This window comes from Hippopotamus amphibius, chromosome 1 (assembly GCF_030028045.1).
Source record: "Hippopotamus amphibius kiboko isolate mHipAmp2 chromosome 1, mHipAmp2.hap2, whole genome shotgun sequence".
In the NCBI taxonomy this organism is placed as follows: Eukaryota; Metazoa; Chordata; class Mammalia; order Artiodactyla; family Hippopotamidae; genus Hippopotamus; species Hippopotamus amphibius.
In genome coordinates, this window is record NC_080186.1 from 5,984,268 (window position 1) to 6,006,502 (window position 22,235).

The 22,235-nt window shown below is 52.6% G+C and overlaps 1 protein-coding gene across 4 annotated transcripts; it reads left to right on the plus strand.

The window, feature by feature from the left end:
* The first annotated feature begins 5,922 nt into the window (after nt 1-5,922).
* Nucleotides 5,923-22,008, plus strand: SLC45A1 (solute carrier family 45 member 1). 4 transcript variants are annotated; one of them, XM_057695417.1, is made up of 8 exons: nt 5,923-6,392; nt 6,962-7,054; nt 7,504-7,728; nt 13,204-13,943; nt 16,418-16,571; nt 18,000-18,176; nt 19,689-19,894; nt 21,595-22,008. In XM_057695417.1, exons 1-8 carry the CDS (start codon nt 5,996-5,998, stop codon nt 21,859-21,861), a joined length of 2,259 nt encoding a protein of 752 aa, XP_057551400.1. In that variant the 5' UTR covers nt 5,923-5,995; the 3' UTR covers nt 21,862-22,008. The 4 variants fall into 4 exon arrangements, with proteins under 4 accessions (XP_057551400.1, XP_057551390.1, XP_057551410.1 ...); XM_057695407.1 differs by having other exon boundaries at nt 5,996-6,392; nt 16,418-16,598; nt 21,595-21,861; XM_057695427.1 differs by lacking the exon at nt 6,962-7,054 and having other exon boundaries at nt 5,996-6,392; nt 16,418-16,598; nt 21,595-21,861.
* The last annotated feature ends 227 nt before the right edge of the window (nt 22,009-22,235 follow it).

The following is a 22,235-nucleotide window of genomic DNA, read 5'->3' on the forward strand; positions in this document are numbered from 1 at the left end:
TCGGGGGATGACTGTCTTCTGACTTACCATTTATTTATGTTATTCATCTTGGTTAATGTGTCTCTCCCTCTTTGCAATGTCATGCCATAGGGCCAGGAATTTTTGCCTGTTTGTTCACTGTTGTATTCCCAGTCCCTAAGGTAGAGCCGGCCCAGGGTAGCTGCTGAGACCTCTGTTAAGGGAATAAGTGAATGCAGCATAATATTTCTAGGCAGGATCAACTTATTCTATGCAGTGGGCAGTGTCCAGAGCACACAGTGCTTTTAGGGGTCCTTAAAAATGGGTTCTTTTTTTTTTTTTTTAAATCAGAAGGGGAAAAAAAAACTTAAGCCAAGGGAAATGTTTTAATATCTAGTATTAATATATTCATCTTTAAACCAATACAGGCATAAAATAAAATTTTTAATTTTTTTTTTTTAATAGATAAAGGGGCCCACCAAGGCCGGAACGCCTCAGCCCGCGGAAGTCACAGCAAGCCTGTTTCTGGAGCTTTTCTTGCAGACCCTGCCGGCCTTAAACTTCGGGAGGACGAGCAGCTGGCTGGCGAGGGGTGGGGGCCCTGCGCGGGGTCCAGCGCCTCCGCGGCGGGCAGCCGAGCGATGCCGCTTTAAGGATGCTCTGCGGGTACCGGCCGCGGGCGGCCAGGATGCAGCCATGACGTCACGGCCCCGCCCCGCGGGGTGATGCTGCAGCAGCAGCCGGCCAGGGGCGGCAGGGCCGGTACCCGAGCTGCACACGGGGCAGGCAGGAACCAGGCCTCGGAAAGGGATGCCTCCTGGCTGGAATCACAGGTACCTCCGTTTCCTCCTGCGCCCTCCGCACAGCTTTCCGGCTTTGTGCTGGGAGCGACGTGGCTTAGGCCCCAGGGTAATCAGAGTGCCAGGACTGGGACTGGAGGTTGGCACGGAGACCTTTGTTCCTCTTGGATGTCTAATTAATTGAACTGTCAGTGGAGCCCCCGTCTGGCCCCCTGAGTGCAGGAACTCTCCGGCATGGAGAGGGGTAGCAGTTGGGTGACAGATTTATTTCACATTTGCAAGGAAACAGATCAAACACTGGAAATTGCCCCAGGCTTACGCTGTGCTTATTGGTGCTGGAGGCCTGTTCCCAGATCACCTGGGCAGGTGTCATCTGCTTCCGGTTCACCTCCCACCAGAGGCTGAATGCTCTGGATGGCTGGGGCCCTGGTACAGCCTCTCTCAGCATCCCAGGATTCAGCTGATGAGGAGCACTAAGGATTTCTGCTTTCCTGTCAAGGGTAACGTGCTGAGGTTGAAACGGGAGGGTTATAGCAATTCAGTGCATTCTGTCCTCAGCAAGAAATAACTTCTCAAGTTATTTCTGGGGTTATCATAATGTTTATGTTTTTCAGCTTTTATAGGGAAGTAGAGCCAGGAGCTGATGAAACTCAAGTTCAATGTGTGCCTCACCAGGGGTTTGGGGATCAATTGGCTGTCAGGTATGGGCCAGTTTGCCACAGATCAAAAGTGAGGAGTGGGCTACAGTTCAGTAACTAGCTGATTAAATACATCCCCTGAAGTCTATAGAGTCCTTTACTGGTCTTGGAAGATTTCCTTGAAGTATTAACTTTGAGAATTGGTAGAAGGAAGAGTGGCAAGGGCTGTGGCCCCACGTGACCCCACGGTGGGAAGCCTGGTCTCACGTAGAGAAGAGGAGAAATGAGGAAATGATTCGAGGTCAGAGTAGGGGAATTTTAAGCATTCAAATGACATGAACAGTGTTTATTTTTATTAATCATTTGCTGCTTTATCAACACATAACACAATTTGAGGGATTCATCCCTTGAAACATCCTCTGCATTCTAGAAGCACAGTGGACCCAGCATATAACCTGTGGGGGTCCAGGAATATGTGCACATTTTCGGGGGCTGAGTAAATGGTAGTACAGCGTGATCAAGATGGTCTGAGGAATATCTGTATTAGTGTATTAAAATTCTGTTTTACTAGTTTACATTTTACTTTCATTTGTATAACATTCAAAAATGAATTTTAAACCGTTCTTAGAATAAACTTTCATAGACAGCTTTCAATATATGTATAGTTAAATAAAAGTGCTAATCCTGATTGCCCCAAACTGGAAGGTGAACCCTTAGTGAAGACTTTATTCAAACTCAGGTTTAATTCCGGTTTAGATGTCTGTCAGCGGGTATAGGATGGCAGATGGGGGAGTAAGGGTCTCACTTTTGCAAGGACTGGCTTCAGGCTGTGTTTGTTTTTTTTAGTTAATTAATTAATTTATTGACTGCGTTGGGTCTTCGTTGCTGTGCGCAGGCTTTCTCTAGTTGCCGTGAGTGGGGGCGACTCTTCATTTCAGTACGTGGGCTTCTCATTGCAGTGGCTTCTCTGGTTGTGGAGCACGGGCTTTAGGCACTCGGGCTTCAGTAGTTGCAGCACGTGGACTCAGTAGTTGTGGCTCATGGGCTCTAGAGCACAGGTTCAGTAGTTGTGGTCAGTAGTTGTGGTGCATGGGCTTAGTTGCTCCGTGGCATGTGGGATCCTCCTGGACCAGGGCTCGAACCCGTGTCCCCTGCATTGGTAGACAGATTCTTAACCACTGTGCCACCAGGGTGTGTTTCAAAGCTAGAGATGGTGGGCAGGTGATGGTGAAATTGTCACGTCAAAGGTAGGGACATGGGCTATTTACAGAGTCCATTTTAAGTGGGTCCAAAAGGTTCCCCTTTTCAAAAATATTCTCCCACCCTATGCTGTGTAAGGCTAAAATTCTTCCAAACTAGGCCTGTGGTTCTTCATTCTAAAATGAAAGGGAAGGTTTCTAATCCATGTGCACTAACGTTCACTTTATGGGGGTAAAGTGCCAATAGGCAAGGTCAGTGTCGTGTGCCTGACACGGCAGGTAAAGAGGCAGAAGGGGAGTTAGCTACCGAGGCAGGTGTAGGCTGTGACCAGACAGATGTGTCAGGTCAAGCTCATCAACACACCTAGGCTAAGGTGTTCCTTCTGACTTAAGGAGAGTCTTATTATTTGGTGTTCCAGAGGGTCCTCTATTTCTGTAATCTTTTTTAAAAATTTTATTTATTTATTTTATTTTATTTGTTGGCTATGTTGGGTCTTCGTTGCTGCACACGGGCTTTCTCTGGTTGTGGCGAGCAAGGGCTACTCTTTGTTGAGGTGTGTGGGCTTCTTATTGTGGTGGCTTCCCTTGTTGCGGAGCACGGGCTCTAGGTGCTCAGGCTTCAGTAGTTGTGGTGCACAGGCTCAATAGTTGTGGTGCACAGGCTTAGTTGCTCCATGGCACGTGGGATCTTCCCGGCCCAGAGATGGAACCCATGTCGCCTGCATTGGCAGGCAGATTCCTAACCACTGCACCACCAGGGAAGCCCTATTTCTTGTGATCTTAATGAATGAAGCTCCAGAGACAGATAACAACCACCTGGGTTTTGCAGGCAAGACCAGCAAGTTTCCCTGGAGAATTTACCACGTACAAGGGCCTGAGCAAGACCTGTGAGGAACATAAACAAGATGCTTAGCTTTAAAATTTTTTTGAATCTTGACTTAATCTTCATAAATGAATTCTGCTTTAGTGTTACTCGTCTACATAATTCTTAGGTACCTCTGCTCTTGTGTTAGAGGAGAGCATGGGATTTTTCTAAGGTCATAAAATAAGCCTTACTAGAAGTGAGAGCAGACCGATTCTCTGGTTGTGTCCATTCTTATCATCTCGGTTTGAAATCCATATCTTGCCAAGTCTTCCTGGTCAGCTAATCTCTCCTTGATGTGCTCACCACCACACCACCACTGTGCCCAGCGAGTGCCCAGAGCTCCTTTTCATGGGTGGTTCCCACTGCTTAGAATGTCTTTCCTCCACTGTTTCACCTAACTCAAGAGCAAGAACTATGTCTTTCTTTTATCGCTATAAATTCGGTGTCTTGGTATTCAGTACTCAGCGAAATGGTAGGATGAGTATGTAGGTGGGTGAGTGGGTGGATGGTTGGATATTTGGAAGAGTGGGTGGGTAGATGGGTAGATTAGAGGATGGGGGTTGGACATGTAAATGGATGGATGAATATGTGGTTGTGGATGGGTGGGTGGGCAGGTGGGAGGATGGGTAGTGAGGGAGTGGGTGGGTGGCTGGATGAATGGAAGGAAGGATGGATGAATGGATGGATGGGTGATGGGTGGATGGATGGATTGGTGAATAGATAGTTTGTTGGATTAATAGAAAGTTCTGAATCCTGCTGGGATGCTTCTAGAACAAAGCATTTCTCCCACTGGTGTCTTTTGAAGAGAAGGAAGACAATCCCCAAGTGGGTATGGTGGAGAGGGAAGTTTGGGATGGACATCTGGAGTGATGAGGAATTTTAGAGTGATTCATAAAGAAGTTATCGACTAGCGAGAGTGTGATGGAGGGTGTACGGCAAGGTCAGAAATAAAGGCTTCATTTCTAAAGCTTAAAAAGTAATTTTGAAAGAAAGCCTTTACTATTTATCTTTGTAAATAACAAGTGTTCTTGTAAGCAAACCTATCGATGTTGGAAATGTCGTCTCAGGTTTGGGGCCTATTTCCCAGGAAGGACTCCAAAGGAAACTTAGGCAATTGATTTTTTGTGATACAAATGGGGTGAGCTTTGTCAGAGAGGTCAAACCAATCCAGAATGTCCCCCTCTCATTTTTGTTCTTTTTGTTTGTGTGCTTGTTTTTTTAAAGATTTTTTTGTGTGTGGACCATTTTTTTTTTGTCTTTACTGAATTTGTTACAATATTGCTTCTGTTTTATGTTTTGGTTTTTTGACCATGAGGCATGTGGGATCTTAGCTCCCCGACCAGGGACCGAACTGCACCCCCTGCATTGGAAGGCGAAGTCTTAACCACTGGACCGCCAAGGAAGTCCCCCCTCTCGTGTTTTTATCTCCCTCTTTCCCTCTGATTTTAGCAGCTTTCCTCTCCCTGTGCTTAGCAAAACTGACATCGGCTAAAATGCACAGGTCAACGTGCTGGAATCTATTCCTTCAATATTTACGATCTAGATTAATTTCTAAGCAGGGAAAACAGTTGGATGCCCAGGGGCAGGTCTCCGAGTGGCGCAGATTGCAGACCCCGGGGAGCTGGGGAGCGGAGGGGGCGGGAGTGTCTGTGAATTAGCCTGCACGCCTGCTCATTCCCGACCCAGGGCGAGGGTGTTGCGAAAATTCCTCGAAAAAATAAGTTGAGGATGGAGGAAAATGATCATTTCTCACCCTCACAGATTCTTTTTGTCCCTCAATTGTTTTTTGTAAACTCTATTCCTATTCAGGCTGTGACGAGCAGGGTTCAGGGAGTTTGGTTTATTTCTTTAAAGAGAGCATTTCAAACACTGGAAAAGTCTCAGTTCTCCTGTCTTGACTGAAAATTCATGTGTCCAGTTGATGTAAAAGGAAAAGACTCCCGGCTGCTTTTAGGCTCAGATCCTCCGGCTTAGGGTGGAGAGTAAACCCAGGAATTAGGGAGGGCGGCCTTGTGACTCTCCATCCTGAGAATGAAGGGCTGTCCCCTCACCACGTGGGATTGCAGGTGCTCAGGGTGCCCGTGGGTCCTGTCTCCCCCCAGAGTGCCTGGTCTCCCCTGGGACCTGCAGGGAAGGGCAAAATTTGCCCTGGAAATGGGCCACGGGTCCTAAAATAGCCTGGCATCCTTCGGGGCCTGAGAGCAGCCACGGGGCTCTCGGTGGCTCTCACTCCTCGTGGTTAAGTGCGGGGACCTGAAGGCCCGGGTCCCCTCTCCGGCTCTGGTCTCCTTGGGCAGGTGGGTTGCCCTGATGTGAAAGTGAGGCCCAGGAACCCCGTCCACGCAGCAGGCGCCCCTCCAGGGGCTCAGTGTTCTCTCTAAGGGTCGCCCTTGAGAACTCACCTATCCCACGTGCCACGGGGGATGGGGGGGCAGGCCCACCCGGACAAATGCGCTCGCGTGGCAGAGGCCCCTCGGGTGACGGCTGCCCCCGAACGGGCTCTCCCTGCAGGAGCACCCACCAGCCCCCCCTACGATGATCCCCCCGGCGAGCAGCGCCCCTCCGGGAGAGGCCCTCTTCCCCGCCCTGGCCCCCCAGGACTTCTGGAAGCCCCCGATCGCCGGCTACGCGGGGTCCGTGACCCGGCACATCAGCCACCGGGCCAACAACTTCAAACGACACCTCAAGAGGAGGAAGTGCATCCGGCCCTCGCCGCCCCCGCCCCCCAACACCCCGTGTCCAATCGAGCTGGTGGACTTCGGGGACCTGCACCCCCAGAGGTCCTTCCGGGAGCTGCTCTACAACGGCTGCGTGCTCTTCGGCATCGAGTTCAGCTACGCCATGGAGACGGCGTACGTGACCCCCGTGCTCCTGCAGATGGGCCTGCCCGACCAGCTCTACAGCCTCGTGTGGTTCATCAGCCCCATCCTCGGTGAGTCCCGCACAGCCCGCCGGCCGTGGCCTCCGAAACCTCCCCAGAAGCTTCCAGAAACCTCAGTGGAGGGTCCCCAGGGGACAGGGAGGAGCCAGAGTCAAGGCCACTCAGTTGTGGGGCCCATAGGAAAGCACAGCCGTGGCCGTCAGACCCCGTATCTTAAGTGACTTTATCTGAAGCAGGTAGAGGACAGACTTCAGTGGACCCCAAGGAGTCCCCCATCCTGTGCCAGGCTGTCATGGGAGGTCCGAGCGATGCAGCTGGGGGTGGTTTGGGTCTGGGAGAGCCTGGACTTTCTTGGATTTCCAAGAAGATCGTGGCTGCTTCTCGCCTCGTGGGGGCCTGGGTAGAATATTCAAGGAGAAGCTGAGTGATTCCGAGAGTCTGTTTATCGTTTGTTTTCTAGCTTAGGGTTTTTTTGCCGTCTCAGAGTTTCATCATCGTATCCTTTTGACGCCCTGGGGACGTTTGAGGGCAGGTGTTTCAGGGATCTGAGGAGGCTGCCTCAGTGTCGGTCCCGTGTGCGGCGGGGACCCCGGGGTGACCTCTCACCTGCTCTGTTTCAGGATTCCTACTGCAGCCACTGTTGGGTGCTTGGAGTGACCGATGTACCTCAAGGTTTGGAAGGAGACGCCCTTTCATTCTTGTCCTGGCTATAGGTCTGTTGTTTTGGAATTGAAATCAAATGGAAAAAAGAAAAAAGGCCCCAACTGCTTCCTCTTAGGAATATCTGAAAGAGTGTTGACCAGAACAATTACCTGGATCATGTCACTGATGTGGTGGCGGGGAGCACCTTGTAATCTAGTCTGGGTTAACTGTGAAAATATCTCACTTTGATCATTGTTTAAAAACAAGTTCATGAAACCTATATTTTCCTGCTATGCTTGATGAAATAAAAACCCTGATCCAAGCACAAATAGAAAAAAAAAATATATATATATATATATATATTTATATAAAGTGAGTCTGCAGGTGGCTTTTCCCATGGGCTCTGCTTGAGGCTTGATCACCAAGGAGTTCTTGGGGTCCTAAAGACTCCAGCCTTAAGTGGTGGCCACCGGGGCCGGCGGGTCTGCGCTTCCCCAGTGACTTTGTTCTCCGTCCCCAGGGGCGTTGCTGGGCCTGTCTCTCTTGCTCAACGGCAGGGACATCGGGACGGCGCTGGCCGACACGGCCAGCGACCACAAGTGGGGCATCCTCCTGACCGTGTGCGGCGTGGTGCTGATGGACTTCAGCGCAGACTCGGCGGACAACCCCAGCCACGCGTACATGATGGACGTGTGCAGCCCCGCCGACCAGGACCGGGGCCTGAACATCCACGCCCTCCTGGCAGGTAAGGCTCTGTGCAGGGGGGATCAAATTCAAAGACATGGGCGAGCACGGAAGTGATTGAACGTGCATCTCTCAAACAACATACATCAACACTATACCTGTTGTATACTGTAATATCTATATTTTTAATCTGTATTTTTTTAATTGAAGTATAGCTGATTTACAATGCTGTGCTAGGTTCAGCTGTACAGCAAAGTGATTCAGATATATATATTCTTTTTCAGATTCTTTTCCCTTATAGGTTACTACAATGTATTGAGTATAGGTTCCCTGTGCTCTACCGTAGATCCTTGTTGTTTATCTCTTTTATATATAGCAGTGTGTATATGTTAATCCCAAACTCCTAATTTAGCCCTCCCCACCTTCCTCCTTCAGTAGCCGTAAGTTTGTTTTCTATGTCTGTGGGTCTATTTCTGTTTTGTAAATAAGTTCATTTATATCATTTTTTTTAAGATTCCACAAATATTTTGTGATATTTGTCTGTTTTACTTCACTTTGTATGATCATCTCTAGATCCATCCGTGTTGCTGTAAATGGCATTATTTCATTCTTTTTTATGGAAGATATTGTTGATATATATGCACGTAAGCCTGTCTATATCTATGTATGGGTGTATATAATCATTTGTAAATAGTGTTATACATCGTCGGTTCTTGTTGTTCATGTAGTTGTATTTTACAAAGGCGCCATGAGCCCTGAATTAGCCAACCCCAAATCATGGCCCCATGGAGACATACCTGGTTAGGTTCCTGCGAACCTCTGGCCACATCATTTTTGTCAACGCATCAATACATAACCTTGATTTATGTGTTTCTGTTTAAAGACACCTTATGTAGGATATATCACTGATTCGTTAACATTGAACTCACGGCCAGCAGCACTATGACTCGTGCCTGAACAAAGCTCGTCTAACCCACGTGTTTTCCCCGTAAGGCACATCGCAGGCTCCTGGCACCTACAAACCCTGGATGGTGGTACTTTGACACTACACTTGCAGGCTGTCCAGTAAACAGTGATGTCCCCCAAGAAAAAGCACAAAAGTGCAAAAATGTGGCACCACGTAGACTATGGAAAGGATGGTTGTTGAAACAAGAAGGCAGGACATCACCGTGGAAGGTTTCAGCCAGGACCGTGTGTGTCGAGCTACTCAAATTTTTCACTGCTCTGGGACTTCCCTGGCTGCCCAGTGGGTAGGACTCGGCGCTTTCCCGGGTTCAATCCCTGGTCAGGGAACTAAGATCCCACATGCTGCGCCAAAAATATTTTTTTTCACTGCTCTTCACTTATCCGAGAGCGATTGCATGTTACCTATGTGTTGATGGGGGTTACAAATCAATTTTCGTGAGGAGGTAAATTTGAAACTTGGAATCTGTGAATAATGAGAATTGTCTTCACACACACACACACACACACACCTGTGTTGTGCTTGTTGCCAGACACGAGAAACGTTCCCACTGAAGTCAGCAAGGATGTAGGAATGACCACCAAGGGGAGGGAGTGCTGGGGGAGGGGCAGACTGTGAGTTTGGGATTAGCAGGTGCAAACCAGTATATGTCGAATGGATAAACAACAGAGTCCTCCTGTAGAGCACAGGGAAGTACATTCAATATCCTGTGATAAACCCTAATGGAAAAGAAAATGAAAAAGATGTATATATATATATATATATCTGAATCACTTTGCTGTACAGCAGAAATGAACACAACATTGTAAATCCACTATACTTCAATTAAAAGAAAATAAAAACAAACAAAAAATAAACAAAAAAAAAACCTTCAAGAAAATCAACTGCAACACAGTAAGAGAATTCAGTATGATGTTTGGTTATTAAAGTATGGTATAAAACTCAACACCTCTAGCGTTTGTATATAAAACACTTATCTTGTTCCAAAGTAAAGTGGAAGTAAACAATCTCATTTCAAATAGTGATGGAAAAGATTTCTGAAAATCGAGGGAAATATGGCACATGTGCAGGACTTGTATGAAGAGGCTGGGTGACCCAGGAGCTGAAAGCCTGAATTGGTTTTATGCTTTTCTTCCTGTTCATGGCGGGACTTTGGGCAACTGCTTGGCCTCTCCAAGCGTCAGTTGCTTCTTTTAGAAAATGTCGTCGTTCATCTCTCGTTACATTCCTGTAAGCACGTGGGCCCAGGGAGCTTCTGCGTGGGTCCAGGCAGGCAGGGGTTTGGAGGGTCATAGAAGGAATTAATTTTTTATCTTATACAGACAATTCCCAAGTCAGGATGGTTTGAGTTACAATTTTTTTTTTTTTTGCCTTGACAAAAGCTATACACATTCAGTAGAAACAGTACTTTGAATTTTGGATTTTGCTCTTTTCCTGGGCCGGCGATACGCAGTCCGGCCCTCCCTCGTAATGCTGAGCGGACGTAGCCACTGAGGCCTCCAGTCACCCCCGTGATCTCGAGGGTCAACCGCCCTACACTGACAGCCGTTCTGCTTTTCACTTTCAGGACAGTCGTCAATTGCATGAGACAGTCAACACTTTATTATAAAATAGGCTTTGTGTTAGATGCTTTTGCCCAGCTGTAGGTTAATGGAAGCAATCTGAGCACATTTAAGATAGGTAGAGCTAAGTGATGATGTTCAGTACGTTAGATGTCTTCAGTGCATTTTCTTTTTTTTCCCTTTTTTTACAAATTGAAGTAGAGTTGATTTACAATGTGGTGTTAGTTTCAGATGTACAGCAAAGTGAATATTTTATATAGATATTCTTTTTCAGATTCTTTTCCCTTATAGATTATTACAAGATATTGAGTATAGATCCCTGTGCTATACAGTAGGTCCTTGCTGGTTATCTATTTTCTAGATAGGAGTCTGTATTGATTGCATTTTCAGCTTATGATATTTTCTTTCTTTTTTTAAAATAAATTTGTTTATTGGCTGCATTGGGTGTTTGTCGCCGCATGCGGGCTTTCTCTAGTTGCAGCGAGCGGGGGCTACTCTTCATTGCAGTGCGCGGGCTTCTTATTGCAGTGGCTTCTCGATGCAGAGCATGGGCTTTGGGTACATGGGCTTCAGTCGTTGCAGCACATGGGCTCAGTCGTTGTGGCGCACAGGCTTAGGAGCTCCGCGGCATGTGGGATCGTCCCCGACCAGGGCTCGAACCCGTGTCCCCTGCATTGGCAGGCGGATTCTTAACCACTGTGCCAGCAGGGAAGCCCCAGCTTATGATATTTTCAGCTTAAAATGGGTTTATCAGGGTGTAATTCTGTCATAAGTAGAGGAAGAGCTGTACTCTTCTGAACTGGTTTTTGTTTTTGTTTTTCTTTTCAAAAAGTGTGTTAAAATACACATAACATAAAATTTACAATCTTAGCCATTTTTCAGTGTACAGTTCTGTGCTACTTTCGCACTGTTGTGTAGCCATCACCACCATCCATCCCTGTGATGCTTTTCATCTTATAAAACTGAAACCCTACAACCACTAAATAATAACTCCCCAATCTCCCCTCCCCCAGCCTGACAACCACCATTCTACTTTCTGTCTCTATGAGTTTGACTACTCTAAGGAACTCATGTGAGCAGAATCAAACAGTATTTGTCTTTGTGGCGGGCTTATTTCACTGAGTATAATGTCATCAGTGTTCATCCATGTTGTAGCACATATTAGAATTCGCTACCTTTAAAGACTGAATAATATTTCATTGCATTTATAGACCACATTTTGCTCGTTCATTCATCTTTTGATGGACACTTAGGTTGCTTCCACATCTTAGCTACTGTGAATAGTGCTGCTGTGAACATGGGTGTACAAATATCTTTTCAAGACCCTGTTTTCAGTTCTTTTGGGGGTTATACAAGAAGTGGAATTGCTGGGTCAGGCAATGACTCTATTTTTAATTTTTTGAGGACCCTCCATACTGTTTTCCACAGCAGCTGCACCATTTTGCATTGCCACCAACGCAAGGGTTCCAATTTCTCCACTTCTTTGCCAACTTATCGTTTTTTGGGTTTTTAAAATGTTTTTGATAGTAGCCATCCCAATGGATGTGAAGTGGTATCTCATTGTGGCTCTGATTTGCGTTTCCCTAATGATCGGTGATGTTGAGCATCTTTCCTTGTGCTTATTGGCCATTTGTATATCACTGGAGAAATGTCCTTTGCCCATTATTTGAATTAGGTTGTCTGTTTCTCTGTTGTTGAGTCGATGTGTAGCTTCTTAACTGTAAGAATGAATCGCTTTCATCATTGAAAAAAAAATAGTTCATGAAGTTCTTCCAAATCGGACCTTGATTAAGGTCATAGAACTGCAACTGTGTCTTTAGAAGGGGTGGGGAAAGCTAATTAGGACCGTGAATGTGGGAAGTTAAGAATAATAAAGGGGGCGGGGGAGTGGATATGAAATTAAAAGGCCGGTAAGGAGAGTCTGGAACAAACGAAGGAAGTTGTACAGAAAACCATTCACTAACTAGATGCAGGGTCATGTCCCACTGTGGGGACACGTGGTAGGTTGGGCTGAATGTGTCTGAGTCCAGGCCTTTCCGTAGGCGACTCTGCCCAGAAGGCTGGCTCCTGACGTGGCTGGGTCTCCCCAAGCGGGGGGTTGCCGAGGGCGCACGCCGGTCGCCTGCAGGTTCCTCCGTATCACGAGGAGTAGAGTTCTACTCATCCCAGCCAGTAGCCTGGTCAGGGTATAGCTGGACTCAAAATAGAGATGCACATTAGGTGCACGATGTAGCCACGAACGAGGTGGGCGGGTGGAGCCCTGGTGGCCTTGCCTTCCTCTCGCCATTGGAAGCCCAGAAATGGACAGGAGGAAACAGCACTTTCTGGCGGTGAGAATGTCCATTGCTACTGGCCGGGCGCCCTGTAGCATCACCCACATTTTCATGGTGCGCTGTGTGAACCGTTGGCCATTTGCCGGGTCCCCGAGGCCATGGAATCAGTGAGCAGGATCAGAGGAAAGGACCAGATTCCTGCAGCCCTGCCGTTCCCCGAGGGCTCCAGGGCCTGGAGAGCTGGCCACCAGGGGTGACCCATTAGGGGTGACTTTCTTAATGGTGGTTGTGCCCGAGGACTATGTCACCAGGTGAACAAGACAGGAGTGGCCACGCGAATCCCCGCGTGCACACGTGCAGTGATCTGTGTGCTGGGGACCTGGTCTCCCATGTTCACACGGCACCAAAGCTGGGGGAGGGGCGGGACTCCAAGGGGAGGGGTGACCCAGTGTCGACACTCACTTCGGTCTTCCTAAGACGCTGTGTACAGAGGGGAACAGACGTGGGCAGGTGGTCATCATGCCCTAGCAGGTGGCCCTCAAGGGCGGGGAACCGGGTCCCCCAAGGCCCCCCTGGGAATCCCATTCTCTTCTCATTTTCCTTGGAGTGTAGGTGGGACAGATAACACATCCAGGTCCTTGGAGTGGATTTTGCAAGTCGAGTAAGGACGGGGACACCTTCCTTCGGGGCTGCCTTTCCTGCCTGCAAGGGAATTTGACCCCCGCTTCTCTCCCCAGGTCTTGGAGGAGGCTTCGGATACGTGGTTGGGGGCATCCACTGGGACAAAACCGGCTTCGGGAGGGCCCTGGGCGGGCAGCTGCGGGTCATCTACATCTTCACGGCTGTCATCCTGAGCATCAGCACCGTCCTCACCCTGCTCAGCATCCCCGAGAGACCCCTGCGGCCCCCGGGTGAGAAGAGGCCGGCCATGAAGAGCCCCAGCCTCCCGCTGCCTCCCTCCCCGCCTGTCCTGTGCGAGGAGGGCGCCGGCCAGACGGTCCCCTGCCACCCGGCCACCAGCCTGTACGCCAGCTTCTCCAGCCCCATCTCCCCGCTGAGCCCCCTCACGCCCAAGTACGGCAGCTTCATCAGCAGGGACAGCTCCCTGACGGGCATCAACGAGTTCGCCTCGTCCTTCGCTACGTCCAACATAGACAGCGTCCTCATTGACTGCTTCACGGGCGGCCACGACAGCTACCTGGCCATCCCCGGCAGCGTCCCCCGGCAGGCCATCAGCGTCAGCTTCCCCCGGGCCCCCGACGGCTTCTACCGCCAGGACCGCGGCCTCGGGGACCGGCGGGACGTCGCCCTGGCCACCGGCCCCGACGGGGATGTGCTGAGGGTGGGCTCCCTGGACGCCTCCAAGCCGCGGTCGGCCGGGATCCTGAAGAGGCCCCAGACCTTGGCCATCCCGGAAGCGGCCGGAGGAGGCGGCCCCGACAGCAGCAGGAGAAGGAACGTGACCTTCAGTCAACAGGTAAAAGCAGACGGCCGGGGGCCAGGGGAGGGCAAAGCCAGGGGTCAGAGGGTGCTGTGCGTGGCCCACCCCTGCCCTCAGATGGTCTGGAAGGAAGCTCCTGGCCCATCCGGGCGCATCAGTCAGAAAGGACTTGGGTCTAAGAGGCCTCAGGGACGTCCCTGTGCTCACATCCTCATCCTCTTCATCCTGTCGGTGCCGGGAGTCTGGGCCCAACGTGAGCCTACAGACACGTTCAGGGTCTCTGCTAGGGGTCAGGCGGTGCTTTGATACACTGGCCACGGCAAAGGGGCAGCTCTTTTTTTCTTTCTTTCTTTGTGGCCGCACCACACGGCATGTGAGATCCTAGCTCCCCGAGCAGGGATCGAGCCCGTGCCCCCTGCGTTGGAAGCACAGAGTCCTAACCACTGGACCGCCAGGGAGGTCTCAGGGGCAGCTCTTTTAGACATCCTAATGTTGGCCTGGAGGTAATCCCATGCGTTCATGGCAGCATCACGTGTACTGCGGTCACGCCTCATCTTTTCCCCTCCGCGTCCAGCCCACTTCGGCCGTCTGCACCCGGTGCCAACTGAGCTCAGTCTTCCTGAAGGACAGAAGCAGAACGTGCACCCTGGCGGCCGCTGTTTCTGGGAGCTCCCTGAGTAGGCAACCTTCACCAACCAGCCCAGAGGCTGTCCACACGCTGGATCCCAAAGGGCACGGGCATGTTCTGGGAAGGAGAGAACCTTCCAGAAGGCCATCTATGTTGTACGCAGGGTTGGCTGGAAGGCCACAACTGATATGTGGGATCTGAGCTGCTTTCAGAGTCCGTGATCTTGAAGAGGCTACTTTACCTTAGATTTATTCTCTCATTTAAGGCAGACGTGAGGGCCCCCGGCCTCCAGGGCACCTGGGCGATGGAGTTTCCTGAGCAGGAATCCTGTGACCTGTGTTCAACCTGCACAGGCCCCAGGGGAGCAGTTCTGAAGGCGGGTGACCTGGACGTGCCCCTTGCACACGGCTGCCACGTGCCCATGTGGCTGCATCTCCTGTGAAGCAGGCCCCGCTCTGCCGACCCGACCCTTAGTCAGGCACCCCTCTCCCCGCCCACCATGCCTGGGAAGACCCCCAATCTCATGGGAGGCTGACCAGAGGCATTGGGAGGGGGCTGCTCTTATTTGCTTCATTGTTAAATTCTGAGGCTGAATTGCACCTCTGTTGTGTTCCCCGGAGTTAGCCTTGGGGCCACTTCTATCGTGTCTGAGACTCGGTGTCATTCCACCTCAAGAAAGCGCTTTGCAAAGGTGGGTGCCGGTCGTAGAGGGAAGTATCCAGGCCCCCATGGGCAGTGTCCAATGAGCTCAGATCCAGAAATAGTTTAAAGAACTGAAAATCACTAGAAGAAATTCCATCTTTGGCAAAGGAAAGCGATTTCTCTAATTGCTCGAGTCAAGGGCTTGACATCCTCATCCTTGATGACAGCAGAGAGTTCATCAGGCCTTTGGTCAATGCTGGGCCATCCTATCCTGTTTCCCAAAACTCCAGCTGGCTTCTAGATACATACAGTTCTTAAATTCTGGTTGAAAAATCCCTTTTTCATCCTTTTAAAACTTTCCATTCTCGAATCAGCCCTTGAAGGAAAGTAAAATTCATGAGCTAAATATGAACACATCCGGGCTCAGGGGGGTCACAGGTGTCAGTTGAAGTCTTCCTCTGGCAGCCGTGGGTGACAAGCTCTGTTGATCCAGCTGCCCTTGGAACCGGCATCGTGAGCTGTTTCCTTCCTTTTTCTTCTCCCACCTGGAAGGTCCAGGTGCCGACCCAGCACAAGCTCCCACGTGGGCCCAGAGCGAGGCATCGTCTCCTCTTTCGAGGTGCCTGGCCCCCAGAGGCATCAGTTTACCTGGCTGGTGTCTGCATCCCCAGCTCAGGCAGGGCCGTTGTGGGGCGAGGTCCCTGTCCTTCGGGAAGAGGCAGCAAGCCTAGCCAGTGAGCGCGTTTGTCGATGGTGCGTTGCCCGGACGGACGCTGGGCGCCGGGTTCCCTGCACAGGCTCCCTTGGCCGCCCTAACCTCCACGTAGGTAGGAGTCCACCTACCCAGATCCCCAGTCACCTTGAAATCAGTCTTTTACATCCTCTCCTATGGAAAAGATGGGGCTTCATAATGTCCGAATTTGAACTGACCCGTATTTCTTTTCTTTCAAATGTATTTCACATTCAGCAAGATATTAGCTTACTCTCTGTGGCCAAAAGGCAGGCACAGCGAAGGGGAATTCTGTTCTCAGCTGCTTCCGTCTCTGATGAGACGCCCTCAAGTCGTTTCTCTCATTCGGACGGTGTTTGGTACCCGGTTCTCACCGTCCAAGAGGACAAACCCTCACAGCCTCTGGGTCTGTGTTTCTGATTCACTTTCTCATTGAAGCAAAATACACACGTCCATGGGGTGATCAGAGCTTGGCACTCTGATGAGCGACTCTGGGGGCTTCCCTTGCAGGTGGCAAATATTTTACTGAATGGCGTGAAATATGAGAGTGAGCTGACGGGCTCCAGTGAGCCGGCGGGGCAGCCGCTGTCCATGCGGCACCTCTGCCTCACCATCTGCACCATGCCCAGAGCCCTGCGCCACCTCTGCGTCAACCACTTCCTGGGTGAGCTCGTGGCAAAGCCTCCCGCGCGCCCTGTCCCCCTCGGGTGGCCCTGCGTGAGGGGCACGGGGCCCTGCCCCAGGGCTCGGGATGCCTGGAGGCCTCTCCCATCCACTCAGCCTCCCCAGGCACCCCCAGGGGCAGGATGTGGCGGAGATGGGGGGGGGGGGCGGGCTCTTCTCCAGGAAGAGCCAGGGAGGTGCTTGCTCCAGGCACGCCCAGATTAATCAGATCCCTCCGGGTCTCCACGGAGCCCAGGTCCTCAGGACCAGAAGCTCTTGGGCCAGCTCACAGTTAAGTAGGATGTCACTGTCTCGCTGGTAGGACTTGCGTCTTAAACCAGTTTGGGCCCCTCACTCTTAGAGCTGACAGGTAAACACACGCAGACACACACGTCTGGTGCTGGTCTCAAGCTCAAGTTCACAGGCTCAGCTCTCGAATGACTACTGAGAAGCCCCAACTTGCATTCCATTCCCTGCAGTGTCTTTTCTCTGTTGGGTCATTGGCCATCTAAGGATGATTAAGAATCTGAGATAATCTAGGCTCTCAAACATTGTGGGATGCAAATCGGAATAACTTTCTAGAAGGCAGTTTGGCAGCAGGCAGGAATCTTACAGATGCCATAACCTTTATCCCAGGGATCCTCTTTAGTATCCTTTGCAGGTATGTAGTCAGAGGTTTTATCACGAATACATGTGCAAGGTATTCATCACAGCACGATTTATTATAGCCAAAGACTGGGATGGGGCAAAGGGGTACATGTCCACCCATGGGAGGAGGGGGAAATATATTACGGTGAATCCACGTTGTGAAATATTTTGCTGCCATTAAGATGGGGCCGTTTAAGACTATCTAATGGCATAGGGAGCGTGATGATAATTTTGGGGGTTCAAGAGGCCCGATAAAAACCACCTCCATCCTCTACGAAAGCGGAAATGGACGTGGAAATCAGAGGAAGGCGCACCACGGGTTTCTTGGTAACAGCAGATTCTGTCTCCATCAGCACTAGCGCTTCCTGATGTATTTCTCCCAGGTGGACGGGTGACCCCCCCACCCCGCCCTGTGGCTGGAGCCCTACTGGCTTTTCCTCGCCTCCCCTGCAGAGGGGCAAGTGGGAAACAGAGGAGGCAGGGGTTCGATTTCCTCCTGGCAATAACGTTCAGAGAAAGAACAGAATACAAAACCGTCACGCAACAGAGCCTGTGTTATAGGAATATGTATTTACTTTAAAAAAGATGGGTAGGAAACCTACACAATTTAACAGAGGTAAAGTCATCTCTGGGTGGTGAAGCTGTAAGTCATTCTTTCTTTAAATTGTGAAAAACAAGACTCATGTGCTCCTTTGATCATTTGTCAAAACCCCCTGCGGGCGGAGGAGGGCGTCGCGGGCGGGCACCTGCCCAGCGGTCACCAGCCCTTCTCCCCTCCCAGGGTGGCTCTCCTTCGAGGGGATGCTGCTCTTCTACACGGACTTCATGGGCGAGGTGGTCTTTCAGGGGGACCCCAAGGCCCCGCACACGTCGGAAGCGTATCAGAAGTACAACAGCGGCGTGACCGTGGGCTGCTGGGGGATGTGCATCTACGCCTTCAGTGCTGCCTTCTACTCAGGTACCGCGGGCTCTGCGGGACGGGAACGCCCCCCCCCCCCCCCCCGCCCCCCGCCACCTGCCCGGGAGCGAGAACGCCCCAGGCAGGGCGGCTGGTATGTTCCATGAAGGGAGGTTGTGTCTTTACAGCGGCAGACACAGCATCCTCAAAAGACAGTGCTGTCGTTTTATCTGTTGTTCAGTGACCCGTCGGGGATCAGCTCGGGGCACTGCCTTGTGCTGGGCGGCGGGGCAGGGCCAGGTGGGGACGGGCGTGTGTCCAGACCTGAGTAAGCAGCTGGCCAGAGGGGGTCAGGCCTGTAAGCGACGGCCAAGTGGGGGCCCAGGGACAAACCACGAGGTCGCCCCCGGGTGCCTGCACTGTCCGCCAGCCGCCCTCCCCCACCCGTCCTTCCCACGTTGAATCACGTGGCAGCCGGTCCAGAGGGAGGGAAGGTGCGGGTGAGACCGGAGGGGCAGGCAGAGGGAGGCCATGGAGCACAGGGTCTGGGCTGGGGGGACAGGGAGTCTGAGGTGACCCTGAGGGTTGACCTTGGGTGACCCACGAACCTAGGATGCTGTACTGAATGCCTGCAGGTGCCCGGGCATCCCAGTGGGGGACGTGGCTGGTGGTGTGCAGCCCCTGCCCTTCGTCTCAGGGGTCCACCCACGTTTTCAGTAAAATCCAGAGAGTCCAGCCTTTCAGCCTTTCCGGCCACAGCCTCTGCTGGGGCAGCTCAGTGCTGCCCTTGAGGCGGACGTGATGACCTCATGGGGCTGAGATCCTCCACGAGGAACTTCATTCATGTCCTCGGGGACTTGGATCTGGTATGATTTCCACGTGGCACAAAATATTTGTCTTCTTTAGATTTGTTTTAAGCATTTAAAAATATACAAACCATTCTTAGCTCCAGGTGGTCCAAAAACAGGCTGTAGCCCAGACCCAACCTGAGAGCTGAGGACTGGGGACCCCATTTTGTTTTCCCCCGGTTAGCAAGTTCCAGCCCCGCGGTCGGGACCATGACTTTTGCAGGGGGTCGAGAGACCATATTAAGAAAGAATTTCTTGGCTGTCACTGGCAGACCCGGGGGGGCCTGGGTGTTTGGTGGCAGCATGACATGGGGAAGCGGGGTGTGTCCTGTGGAGTCTGAGCCGCCAGGGCCCTCAGCGTCCTCAGATGCCGGCTGGCCAGGGCGGGGCCATCGGTGTCCTCATGTTAGCAGAGGCAGAAGCACTACAATTTGTGCGAGAACTCAGCGTTCAGCTCCAAACCCTAAACTCTCCAGCCTCTGGTCTTTCCACCAAAAGACCCCTTCACCTGCTGCAGCACCTGGGGGCCTGCCCGGGGTGGCTGTGATCGGGGCCACTCCGGGTCCTGCCGCCCATCGCCCATCCGGACAACCCCATCCGGGTCCCTCCGCTCCCCGGGGCCCCAAGCGCGTCTCCCAGTCAAGGGCCAGCGGCCCGCCTGCCGGCCTGGGGGGGCGACCCGGATCCCGGGTCGGGCGACGCTCACCTGCCCTCCGGCCCACAGCTATCCTGGAGAAGCTGGAGGAGCGCCTCAGTGTCCGCACACTGTACTTCATCGCCTACCTGGCCTTCGGCCTGGGGACCGGGCTCGCCACCCTTTCCAGGAACCTCTACGTGGTTCTGTCCCTCTGCGTCACCTATGGGATTCTGTTTTCCACCCTGTGCACCCTGCCCTACTCGTTGCTGTGCGACTACTACCAGAGCAAGCAGGTGAGCGCCCGGGAGAGTCTCCACCTGGGCAGGGCCCGGCACCGCTGCACAGGTTATCAGGAAGTGTGGCAGAGCCTAGACCCAGCAGGAAGCTGCCCCGTGGGGAGTTGGGTGGTGTCGGGGGAGGTGTGGGGGAGGCTCTGCCTGTCTTCGGGTCACCTGGGAGACTCGGGCTCCAAAAACAGCGATTGAGTCAATAACACGTGAACACAGTTTTTCTAAAAATGAGAATTAAGGCCAAAAATCCACACTGAGGGAGAGATCAGAACTTAAAGAGGATAAGGGACAGGGCTGAGCGAGTCCTGGTGGCGTCTGAGGCAAAAGGGAAATCAGGAAAACGGATCCTGTCTTTCTGTAAAATTTTGGTACTCCGCTCAGGGTAGATTTTCCTTTAACAGCTTTATTGAGGTAGAATTCCACACTACCACACAGGTCACCCATTTCCAATGTACACATCAGTGGTTTTTAGTGTATTCACACCATCAGTTCTAGAACATTTTTGTCACCCTCAGAAGAAGCCCCCTGCCTGTTAGCCATCACCCCTCCAGCTCTCCCCTCCCCCCAGCACCTCCCTCCCCCGCCAGCCGCTCACCCACGTTCTGTCGCCGTGGCTCGGCCTCTTCTGGACATTTCATGTCAGTGGAATCACACGTGGTGTGGCCTTGGGTGTCTGGCTTCTCCCAGCCTGTTTTCGAGGTTCATCCACGTCGTGTGTGAGTGAGTCCCTGCCTCCGTCCTTCTGGTGGCTGAATGACGTTCCCATCATAGACTTTTGGCAGTGACTTTGAGATTTTACAATACTGCGCTAAAAGACCACCTTGATAACTGCCTTTCCAGCAGCCCCTAACTCTGGGCCTCTGTCGCCTCCACCAGGCCTGGCCCCGAGGGCTGACTCTCCCCCCGGGCGGCGCTGAGGCCTGGGCCATGTGAGCCGGGCACGTGACCTGCGTGCCACCGTCCCCCTGGTCAGTTCCCCAGAGCCCCCTTCACCGGAACATGCGGATGTGCTGGTTCTTGGTGGAGGGCGGCCCTGCCCCATAGGAGGGGCCTCAGGGCCTCAGGGTCCAGTGTCCCCAGGACACACGTGACGCAAATGCACAGATCCCCTTGCTGGTGCCGTGGGGACCCAGCCTTGGGGGGGGGCAGGGTGTTTGGCAGCATCCTGGAGGGGACCACAGCTGCGTCTGGACGCGGGACCCCGCGTGGCGCCCAGCAGCGGTCTCTGGGCGCAGGCACCCGCGCTGGGGGCAGACCCACGCCTGCTGCCACGCGGCTGCTCTGCTCAGAGACCACGTGTCAGCTCCCCTCCATCCCCCAGCGCAGTGCCAGGTGAGGGAGGAGGGAGCCTGACGTCCAAGCTGGAGGCCACAGGCCAGAGGAGCAGGCCCTATAGACCCTGACAGGATCTCCGAGTGTGACAGGCATCGTAGCGCAGCGACAAAGGCTCGCGAAGGGGATGAGCTGGACGGAGGGTGGGGGGAGCCTTGCATTTCCTTTAGGGGAGGAAGACCCGGGAAGAAACTGTGCGCCTGGTCGCCCCTGCAGGTCGTGGATTCCTTTTCTCTGAACACAAATATTATTAAATTCTTGGCTGGACTCCCTGTGCATGTGGGGCCTGTAAAACATGAGCTGCCCGGTGTGGGATGCTGGGTCCCGGGGCCGCAGGGGGCCTGGCCTGGCTGACGCGCGCCTCTGGTCAGTTTGCAGGGTCCAGCGCCGACGGCACCCGGCGGGGCATGGGCGTGGACATCTCCCTGCTGAGCTGCCAGTACTTCCTGGCCCAGATCCTGGTGTCCCTGGTGCTGGGGCCCCTGACGTCGGCTGTGGGCAGCGCCAACGGGGTGATGTACTTCTCCAGCCTGGTGTCCTTCCTGGGCTGCTTGTACTCCTCCCTGTTTGTCATCTACGAGATCCCGCCCAGCGACGCCACCGCCGAGGAGCACCAGCCCCTCCTGCTCAACGTCTGACGCCCGGAGCCGCGGCGTCGGCCTCGAGCCTGGACCTGGGTCTGGAGCAGGCCGGCTGGCGAAACCCTAGGGCCCTGGTGGACGGAGGCGGGACCGGTTCCTGAGGGGGTGTAAACATGTGATAAATCAATAAACGGCAGAAGCAAAGCCTGGGGTCTCCAGTGTGGCTCTCCCGAGGGTGACAGGTTGCCAGGGGATTGGGCCACTGGCCCTGGGGACTTGGGAGGGGCCGTGAGGACCATTTGTGCGCACCCCTCCCTCCACCCTCCCCCTCTGCCCCGAAGACTTTGGGCGATGTCTGAAGACATTACAGGTTTTCACAATGCGCGTGGGTGCTGCCGCCCTGGGAGGCCGTGAACATCCCACAGCGCACA